General features: G+C 42.2%; 1 protein-coding gene across 1 annotated transcript in view; it reads left to right on the top strand.

Annotated features, from left to right (window-relative positions):
* The first annotated feature begins 1,203 nt into the window (after positions 1–1,203).
* The window catches only part of LOC126159031 (uncharacterized), a 35,677-nt gene continuing 25,113 nt past the window's right edge, over positions 1,204–11,767 (top strand). Inside the window, exon 1 of the mRNA XM_049916486.1 lies at positions 1,204–1,335. Within this exon, the coding sequence (XP_049772443.1) occupies positions 1,204–1,335 (132 nt within the window). The remainder of the gene's footprint in view (positions 1,336–11,767) is intronic.

Below are 11,767 nucleotides of genomic sequence, written 5' to 3'. Positions count from 1 at the left end.
CCAATGGAATGTTGTCTACTCCGGGGGCCTTGTTTCGACTCAGGTCTTTCAGTGCTCTGTCAAACTCTTCACGCAGTATCGTATCTCCCATTTGGAGTTACTCCCTGGTAAATATGACTCCTTTGAATAATTTTCAAGTTTTATATTTTTAATTAACGCGATTTCGTTTGATGAAACATAAAATTAATAATATCTTTGCTTATACGTCACGCATACTTGCGCAATGTTTCTCATATGTAAATCTCTTTCAAATAACTAGAAACTATACGTGGAATTTGGTGGTATTGCTGTATGTTCAATCAATAAATAACTTTCCATATAATACGACAAATATCCACACACATTAAAAATTTGTTGCTTCTCACAGCACAAGTTAACACAATCACACTACGTAATTAGAAAACGAGTTTCTAGATTTTACTTCCTTGACCAGTCTCACCTATGTTTTTACTGTTTATTGATAAAAGCTCAAGGATCTCTTCAACTTTCTTACGGTTACACAGTGTCTCGCAATACGGTTCCAGTTTTTCTGACCTTCAGTTCCTTTTCTTTAATCGTTGGAGTAGTTCGCAAACATCACATCACAACACGATGCGTCCAGCAGCAAACTGAGACAAAGTTCCAATGTTTGAATCGTTAGCGACTGCCAGACAAAATATAAATTACGTGGAGACCTCCGATTGGAAACCACAATAACACTACAACCAACAACCACCAAATAAGCACGAATTCTGTCACCTCAGTCAGCCAGCAGGTTCGCTAACACCCTTTCGCGGAACTGTAGGACCCCTAAAGTCCAAATAAACTAACTTCCACTGGAATTATCCAGCCTCACACACACACAGCTTAGTACACGAGCTCCTAACTTAAATAGGCGATATCCCTAATCCACGTAACTGCACTCGCAGCTTAATTAATGAAATTCTAACATGCGGAACCTTGCGGTTAGGAACACTACTAAATTTCCTAAACGGAACAAATTTCGGAACGACCTAACCACAACTTCTCTCAACAGTTACACTTATCGACCCAGCAAACTGTTACCAATATCATCTCCCGCATCTGCTACGTCCCATGTCTCACAACGTTAAGATCTCCAGGACCCATATGACAGACAAAATGCAACGATTTTTTGACTTTACAATAATGTTCACATTGTAGAAAATAGCTCTCGCGGCGTCGTATAGCGGCCAGATATCTGCGATGGTGAACCCATCAGCTGTGCAGCAAAGCAGAGATTGGGCAGCGGCGACGGCGGAGTCCAGAGATATCTGGACTCCGCCGTCGCCGCTGCCCAATCTCTGCTTTGCTGCACAGCTGATGGGTTTTGCACCCGTTTGTCGATCTCTATACCTACAACAAATATACAAAAATGCTTAGGCAAGAATTGCAACATGATTACACTAAAACCCTTTGTATTTCTTCTCTATAACTCAACATGATTACATTAAAACTCTTCGTATTTCTTCTCTATATCTCACGTGACGTAGCTCATATGTGGAAACGAAGAACATCTTTTAATGTACGTCAAATTTGACACAGTACAGTGTCTGAGTTTAGAATATGCTCTAACATCGCGTAAGAGATGTACGTCACTGATATTGATCTACACTTCTGTGCACCATAATTTTTACCGTTTTTGCAAACAGGAGGTACGCACTTTTCCAGTCAGACGGAAATATTCGCTGAACGAGAGATTCTTGACAAATATAAGCTTGAAAAGGAGCTAATTTCGCGGCGTATTCAACGTCAAATTTAACTGGAATTTCGTCAGAGAATATTGAGAACGTTACCTTTGCTATTACACTTCCTTCGGCAACATCCGGCATTATTGTATTGTTTCTGTCGGACATTCGTTGTTCTGATTATAACGTTCTGCGTTATATTATTCAAAGCAAGGTAGCGTAGAAAGTCAAACTGCATTTCGCAGGTTGTGCTCTTGGGGAATGATGTATCCTAGTATGACCCAGTACCTGACTTCAAAGCACCAGTTATTATTATCATCGAGAGTTATTGTTGTTGCTGCTGCTGCTGCCGCCGTTGTCTGCAGTCGGAAGACTGATTTGATGCAACTCTTCACTCTAATATATGTTGCGCAAGCCTCTTTATCTCTGTAAAACATCTGCAACCCACATCCATTTGAACTATATTCAAACTGTGGTCTGCCTTAAAAATTTTAATCTCGACACTTACCTCCTCTGTCAAATGGACGATACCCCTGGACGTGTCGTATCAACTGATCCCTTCATGTAGTCAAGTTGTGCCATACATTTATTTTCTCAACAATTCGAATCAATATCTCATCATTGTATTGTATTGTATGTTAACCGGGGACCTAGAAACGACGGAGAAGCTCCGTCCCCGCCGCAGCCGCAGTGGTCAACAATCCCAGACGACTACCGCAGTCCAGTTCACCCCTCCGCTGCCCCACACCGAACCCAGAGTTATTGTGCGGATCTGCCCCTGGTGGAGCCCCACCCCACCCCACCCCACCCCACCCCGCCCCATTCACCCAGGGAACGTCTCATACCAGACGAGTAAGCGTGGTAGAGTAATGGCGATGTACGCGTACGTGGAGAACTTGTTTGTGCAGCAATCACCGACATAGTGTAGCTGAGGCGGAATAAGGGGAACCACCCCGCATTCGCCAAGGCAGATGGAAAACCGCCTAAAAAGCATTCACAGACTGGCCGGCACACCGGACCGCGACGCGACTCCGCCGGGTGGATTCGTGCCGGGGACCAGGCGCTCCTTCCCACTCCGGAAAGCCATGCGTTAGACCGCTCGGCTAACCGGGCGGCCCATCTCATCATTACTTACCCAATCTACGCATCTAACATTCAGTATTCTTGTGGAGCATCACGTTTGAACAGCTTCAGTTCTGCTCTTGCCTCTATAGTTTATCTTCCACGTTTCACTTCCATACAAGGCTACATTCGAAGCAAATACCTTTAGAAAAGACTTCATCAAATTTAAATTTATATTTGATGTCAACACGCCGGCCGGAGTGGCCGTGCGGTTCTTGGCGCTATAGTCTGGAGCCGAGCGACCGCTACGGTCGCAGGTTCGAATCCTGCCTCGGGCATGGATGTGTGAGATGTCCTTAGGTTAGTTAGGTTTAATTAGTTCTACGTTCTAGGCGACTGATGACCTCAGAAGTTAAGTCGCATAGTGCTCAGAGCCATTTGAACCATTTTTTTTTATGTCAGAACATTATTTCTTGTTACTGGCATTTTATATTTCATCCACTTCGATCATCATCAGTCAATTTTCCTGTACTGCTTGGCAATAATCTTTTTACGTCATCAGTCTTGCGACACATTTGATACGGCCGATAGCGTTTGCTCCCTATATCCTTAATTATTTGTTGGATGTATTACAATATCTGTCTTCCCCTACAGTTTTTACCCTCTACAACTCCTAGTATCACGGAAGTTATTACCTGATGCCTTAACACATGTCCTATCATCCTGTCCCTTCTTTTTGTCAGTGTTTTCCAAACGTTTCTCGATTCGCCGATTCTGCAGAGAATTTCTTCATTCCTTACCTTACGAGTCCAATTAACATTTATATCATTGTATACGACATCTCAAACGCTTCAATTCTCTACTCTTCCGGCTTTCTTACTGTCCATGATTCACTAGCGTACAATACTGTCCTCCTGACCTACGTTCTCCTAAACTCCTTCCTCCAATTACGGCCTATGTTTGATACTAATGGACTTCTTTTGATCAGGAACGCCCTCTTTGCCTGTGCTAGTCTACTTTTTATGTCCTCCTTGCTTATTCCGTCATATGTTATTTCGCTTCCAGGGTAGCAGAATTAACTTCGTCTACTTCGTGGTACGAGTTTTAATGTTAAGTTGATAGCTAATCTCATTTCTGTTACTCTTCACAACTTTCCTCTTTCTTCGGTTTACTTTCAATTCATATCCTGTACTCGTTAGTCTGTTCATTCCATAGTGTTCAACCATTACTTCCATACAAGCCCGTTGCATTTTAACGGCTGAGCGTCTGACACGCAAACCTCCAATTGTCAGTCAGTCAGATCGCTACAAAACGTCGTATATTGACAGAGTAACAATCAGAACTCCAATATAGTTTGTACTATGTGCTGTCGTCCAGGATAAAGTGGGTAAACGGTAAGTAATACGTAACACCTGACCCATGGAGCACAGGAAAAGCGTAACTGGTGAGCGTCTGTGTGGTGCAACTCTACTGGGGAAGTATGTAGAGCATTAGTTTGTCGTACCAACGGTCACGGGTTCGAGCCCTGTTTATGGCAATTCTTGTACTGCAATACGTGTGAAACTGTTATATGGGACAATATGTTCCTGACATATGAAAGGACTGCTCGGAGTTTATAGCAATGTTCTATTAGCAGCTTCGTTTAACTGAAAGTAGCAGACATATATAGTACGATTGCAGTTTCACAGAATAAACATTAACAATCGGAACAGAAGACTAAAGAAACAATTACATCACACGTGCCAAAGTATTAATAGTAATAATTATAACAATAATAGGAATAAGTATTAATAATAAGAATAATTATTATTGTTGCTATTAATACTTCCATATGTGTGATGCAATTGTTTCTTTATTCTTGTTCCCATTATTTATTTTTACTCTGTGAAAACAGAAATGTACTCTGTAGGTTTGCGACTTTCAAATAAATCCATCTCTCAGAGACTCCCATTCATCTTCTATAGCATTCCTATCCGTTGTTGTAGTCAATCGTTGTGTAATGCTACCTTTCAGACTGTCGACAGCTTTCGGTTCCTTTAACTTATCAAAATTCTATCTCGTTAATTTCCTCCATTTCTGCAGTTTATTCAGTTTTAATATACAGTTGATAACCAATACATTATGGTCAGAGTCCACATCTACCCCTAGAATGTTTTGCAGTTTAATGTTTAGTTTCGAAATCTTTATCTTACCGTCATGTAATCTATTTGAAACCTTACGTTGTCTCCAGGTCTCTTCCATGCATGCTGCCTTTTTGCTTGATTTTTAAACCAAGTGTTTGCAATGATTAAACTGACCTCTGAGCCAAATGCTACCAGGCAACTCTTCCTTTCATTACTTTGCACCGCTCCATGTTCTGCATTTTTTCCTTCTATTCCTTTCCGTGCATCGAATTCCAGTCCGCCATCACAATTAAATTTTCGTCTTCTTTAAGGGGCTCCGGAACGCCCTATACTTGCAATGTTAAAATAACGCTTATAAATTACATCTTTCCTCACAAAGTATTTGGGGTAGGAAGTTGAACTTTTTACAGATTATTTATTGAATATGGGCTACAACTTAACACAGGGATTTTACAAAATTTTAGTTCAGTTATTAAAGATGATTTTTTTTCAATTGTAATGAAAATTCACAACACTTTTTTGCAATTTTTTATTTATATATTCAAAAATATACAGTTTTTTGGAAAAAGGCTGTGTTAAATTATGCAGAAGGTACTGTGTAACATTTACTGAAAGTTTTAAACAAATATGTTTGGAAGATCCTTAGAAAACATGTAATTAGTATGAGAAAATAAAAGTTTTGGGAATCGAGTGACAAAGATTGGATTAACTTTTTAGTGCATTCCAGGTCCATAGGATGGATTATCTTCATCCTCTGCAAACTCCTCCTCCAGCTTCCTCTTGTTCCTCCTCCTGTTTACTCTTGCTTGTATTTCTAGACTCTTTACAGCCCTGTCTGCAGCCCGAAGGCGTTCCTTGTCTAAAGCAAGCATCGCTCGTACCATGTTAGAACCTATCTTCATTCCCATATTTCTAAATACCTTGCACCTTACAATGTTGCCATCATTGAAAGTCGCAACAGCATCATACACACCAAAGTGAAGTGTTTCTATTCCAACAAATACAGTCTTGGGGATTCTCGACCATATAACACTATTTACACTTTCATTGGGGTTTTGAGTTTTTCCGTGAATACACTTTTTCAACAGTTCAGGTGCTGCTAAGTCTCTGAAAATAGGTTTTATCACCTCCATTATTGCATGAGGCAGACTATGCTTATGAGTGTACACTTCACCAGTTAGCAATCCTTTGTTATACACTCCTGGAAATTGAAATAAGAACACCGTGAATTCATTGTCCCAGGAAGGGGAAACTTTATTGACACATTCCTGGGGTCAGATACATCACATGATCACACTGACAGAACCACAGGCACATAGACACAGGCAACAGAGCATGCACAATGTCGGCACTAGTACAGTGTATATCCACCTTTCGCAGCAATGCAGGCTGCTATTCTCCCATGGAGACGATCGTAGAGATGCTGGATGTAGTCCTGTGGAACGGATTGCCATGCCATTTCCACCTGGCGCCTCAGTTGGACCAGCGTTCGTGCTGGACGTGCAGACCGCGTGAGACGACGCTTCATCCAGTCCCAAACATGCTCAATGGGGGACAGATCCGGAGATCTTGCTGGCCAGGGTAGTTGACTTACACCTTCCAGAGCACGTTGGGTGGCACGGGATACATGCGGATGTGCATTGTCCTGTTGGAACAGCAAGTTCCCTTGCCGGTCTAGGAATGGTAGAACGATGGGTTCGATGACGGTTTGGATGTACCGTGCACTATTCAGTGTCCCCTCGACGATCACCAGTGGTGTACGGCCAGTGTAGGAGATCGCTCCCCACACCATGATGCCGGGTGTTGGCCCTGTGTGCCTCGGTCGTATGCAGTCCTGATTGTGGCGCTCACCTGCACGGCGCCAAACACGCATACGACCATCATTGGCACCAAGGCAGAAGCGACTCTCATCGCTGAAGACGACACGTCTCCATTCGTCCCTCCATTCACGCCTGTCGCGACACCACTGGAGGCGGGCTGCACGATGTTGGGGCGTGAGCGGAAGACGGCCTAACGGTGTGCGGGACCGTAGCCCAGCTTCATGGAGACGGTTGCGAATGGTCCTCGCCGATACCCCAGGAGCAACAGTGTCCCTAATTTGCTGGGAAGTGGCGGTGCGGTCCCCTACGGCACTGCGTAGGATCCTACGGTCTTGGCGTGCATCCGTGCGTCGCTGCGGTCCGGTCCCAGGTCGACGGGCACGTGCACCTTCCGCCGACCACTGGCGACAACATCGATGTACTGTGGAGACCTCACGCCCCACGTGTTGAGCAATTCGGCGGTACGTCCACCCGGCCTCCCGCATGCCCACTATACGCCCTCGCTCAAAGTCGGTCAGCTGCACATACGGTTCACGTCCACGCTGTCGCGGCATGCTACCAGCGTTAAAGACTGCGATGGAGCTCCGTATGCCACGGCAAACTGGCTGACACTGACGGCGGCGGTGCACAAATGCTGCGCAGCTAGCGCCATTCGACGGCCAACACCGCGGTTCCTGGTGTGTCCGCTGTGCCGTGCGTGTGATCATTGCTTGTACAGCCCTCTCGCAGTGTCCGGAGCAAGTATGGTGGGTCTGACACACCGGTGTCAATGTGTTCTTTTTTCCATTTCCAGGAGTGTATTTACACCAACTGTCTTCTTCTTTGGGACACAAGCTATGTTGGGGATTTTCATCGGTTGAAGAAGTATGAAAAAAAAGAGCCCAAACAGCCTTCTTCATTTCGTCGACACTTTGTGTATTTTGCCTAATAGCCATTCCATAATAGTTCTGTATTTTGTCAATTACACTGTCAGTTAACCTTCCCTTCCCATCCAACCCTTTACCATCACTGAGTTTTTGTTTTTTGTACGAAGTTTTCAGTCGCCGAAGTCTTGTTCCCATTCGCTTCTGTACGTGTCCAATACACTCAAATTTCTGCACTACAACATCATCACCATAGGGCTTCAGTCCTTGAACATGTTTGAAACTTTTAGAATCACCGTCACCAAGGTAATTAGCATATCGCACTTTATCACACGCCTCAGAACGCTGGAATATACTGGCAACACCAGCCACTTCCATTCCTCCACTACTGCCACTATAGTTAGCTTTGCAATTATTTTCATGTGTACCTTTATATTTTTGTGGACATCTACAATACTTTGATATTACTGCTACATCTAAAACTTTCCCTGTATACATACTGGTGGCAGATACTACACCATGAAGAGATGTGTGTCCCCGTTTATGCCAGGTACCGTCGAACGTTGCAGTCAAATCTCTGTTACCATTATTTTCCATTACTGCCTCTTCCACAGCGTTCTTCATAGATTCTATACAGACATCTTCTACTTTAGACCTTATTAATTTATTATAGGTCGTAAACTTGGTTGGGGGATTTGGAAGATTCATGATGCCACAGAAAATTGCACCTGCAGTAGCAAGCTTACCAACTGAACGCAAGGAATAAACAAATCTAATGCTGTGTTCGTAGATTTTGCTACCATTTTCTTCAGTTGCAGTTACTGCAACACTGTTCCAAAAGGTGGTCATGTATGAACACTTATCACATTTCAGTTGTATTTCACTAGCAAGTCCTACGTGCTTTATTATGGAGAGTTCCAGACCAACTTCACTACAATAAATACATCTTACACAGTTTGAAAAAATTCCTTTGAGAACCGACATATCAAATATTTCATTCACATCCGATTCGCCCATAAAACATTCATAGTTTTCACTCATTGAACCAAGCTTCTCCTGTGAAGTATTTTCTTTCCCACTTTGACTGCTATGGGCAGGTGTACTTGAGAGGTTAGGTTCACTCACGTGGTTATCGTCTTTATTGTTTACAGTAATGACACATACCTTTGGCTTTCCAACATTTCTCCTTTTCTTAAAAGCCTTCAGAGGATTTCTAATAACTTACTTTTACTCATTATTATACTTCAACAAAACAGAGACTCAAGAAACAGAATTAATTACGAATATTTTCGAGATAACGACAGAGTAAATAAACATGAAACAATCGACAATCACACCAGCGATATATATTGAACCATCACAGGTTAGCCACAACACATACTTTATCTCACATCACTAAAATGTACCTGATGAACACGGACGTTAATAATAACACCATTTGACAGCAGTTTAACAGCGCCACAGTGGGTCACGCCCATGTAGAACACATTTCAAACAAAATTTAAAAATAGTTGTAGTCTTCGGAATTGAATAAATTATATATCTATTAAAAGGTAATAGTCTGCAGATTCAGAAAACGCAAAAAAGTAAAAATTGAACTTTTCATGATTTTGAGCCTTTCCGGAGCCCCTTAACTATCTGAATAAATTCTTTCATCTCATCATATATTCTTTCAATTCCTCCATCATCTGCGGAGCTAGGAGCCATATAAACCATTTTTGGTGAAGTGAAAGCTTCCTTACTGTACCGAACATCATTCGCACCAAGCTCATAAATCTCCCTTCTCCATGGGGCCTGGGGGGGCCCGAGCCCCCACAAAAATTCGTTTTGGGGGGAGGGGGGGCAGAGGCCCCCCCAATAATTTAAGAAAATTATTAGTTATATTATGCTTTGTAAAATCACAAAGAACTGTGACTGCCGCCCGAACAACAGGGACTTACATGCATTGAGAATAAAAAACAGCGCACCGAGAATGGCTAGCTACTAGCCGAAATCTGGATTTGCACAATTAAATCTAAAAAGGACGACTGATTGCTGCACTCTATAAATTATAAGCTTAAAAGTATGTTGAAGTGTAATACAGTATTGAAAGTAAATATAGATTTTTACATATAAAAGATAAAGCGAGAATGCTACGTAAAATACACGCCGATACTTCTACCTAGAGTGTTTGACAGAGTTCTGCATTAATATCCACTTTTTAGGAAATAGAAACATCGAAATAAAAATTCATACTTTCTGCTAAAAGAAAACGATCTAAGAGTAAAAATCTTTTCACCACTTGTAGTGCTGTGTTTACCCAGCACAGATACCAATGCTCTGTCGTTGTTCCTGTAAAAATGATCGAGCTTCACGTAGCAGTAGAAAGATTTACAGATAAATTATGCCAAACATATTTCAAAGCTAGTATTGGACTGGTGTTCAGATTCCGTAATTGACAAAGTAGCTCTATCAGAAAAACGTGTGGGGAAAGTTCAAGTGGAGATGCTGTACGTCGAAATGAATTAGACTGTTTTGGAGAACTGAAAATTTGTCATTGGGCACACTTATCGACTTTATTTACATTAATTCGGACTATCAAACCTATTACCTCACTCTAAAAGAGATGCGCCAGTAACAGAAAAAATAACTGTGTACAAAAGGAGTCTCAGCCGCAAATAAGTTAGTCCTCCAGACCATTATCAACAGAAATTGGCGATGAAAATATTGCCACGTATCAACGTTAGACTGTCGTAACTCTTTGGCTCCTGTGGGCGATATCATTGTAGACCCGTATAACAGCAGCAAATAACTGCTAACGTACATACCATTGAGCAGTAATTGCAGCATATAAATTTTGAGTACAGAGCAGATTTTTGGATTAATACAGTAATGTATATTTGCAGTAGGACGATACAGGGTGTTTCTAAGTTCTTGCAGCAGACTTTAGTGGTGATGTTCGACAAACCATCCCAGCGATGTTAGGCGTCCTTTAATATTCACCGGCCCTGGGACGACGAGATTTCACCGAGCTAACAGGGTCTACTAACCAGGTATGCTACATACTACCTACCCCAGAAAATTTATTGAGTGATTTTCAGTACGATTACCTTAAGAATGAGTATCCCTGAGCGGATAAAGATACTCCATAAGCGAATCAGTAACTTTAATTTTGCTGGGCCTACCCCCTCTGCCCTATCCCCTCGACTCTCATAAGGAGCAGGTGACTGGATTACAGGCAACACGCAAGAGGTTTGCACGCCACAGAGGGGCACAAGCAATACTAGAGGACGCATAATGTCGCCTGGGAGCGACAGGGAACAATTTGTAACGAAAGTTGTTCCCCCTGAAGTGGTCTGTCACCCTTAGACCTTTGATGCCAAGATTTTGAAACCATCTGTGTATTAAGCTTGTTCAGTGTAACCTTGGCAAGCTTATTTTAACTTTAATTTGTTTAATCCCATTTTTCTTTACTGTAGTACCATTACATGACATGTTTTCAAGTTATATTGTACAGTATTTCAGATAATTTACATTTCATGCAGGTTTTTTTAACCGCTACACACGTTGCTCGAGGGCGTGCTGAAAAGTAATGCCCCGAATTTTTTATGTGATATATCTCATGGCTTTTTAAGTAAAACAAACCTTATTAACATTCTACATCTGTATTCTTCACGTCTTCATATTTATTTCTCAACGTGGTTATCCTGGGGACGAACACATTGCTCCCAACGAGAGAATAGTTCGTTGATACCGTCACTGTAGAATGTTTGAGTTTGTTGACGGAGCCATAACATCAGTGCCGCTTGCACCGCTTTGTCACTATCAAAGTGAAGTCCTCAAATATGTGCTTTAAGCTTTGGAGACAGATGAAAATGGGATGGGGCCAAATGGGGACTGTACGGATGATGATCGATGACAGTGAACACAAGGCGCCGGAATCTTGCAGACGTCGCAGCGCTAGACTGCAGCCTCACATTACCACATGTGGACGATCTCTTTGAATTCGAAATTCGATTACAGCACGCTGTTTCTCACGCATCGACAAAGTTACGTTACACATCGCCATATTACACGCTACAATTCTGAGCCTTCTAGCGGAAGAGGACTGCAAATATGTAGACAAGAGGAAGATATAGAATGTTAAAAACGTTAGTTTTATTTTTAAAAGCTTTTTAAGATTTTTCACATAGAAAAGTTTGGAGGCATTACTTCTCAACACGCCCTTGTATCTT

This window comes from Schistocerca cancellata, chromosome 2, assembly GCF_023864275.1.
Source record: "Schistocerca cancellata isolate TAMUIC-IGC-003103 chromosome 2, iqSchCanc2.1, whole genome shotgun sequence".
NCBI lineage: Eukaryota > Metazoa > Arthropoda > Insecta > Orthoptera > Acrididae > Schistocerca > Schistocerca cancellata.
The sequence above is the reverse complement of the archived record's forward strand: the minus strand, read 5'-3'. Positions and strand labels throughout refer to the sequence as shown.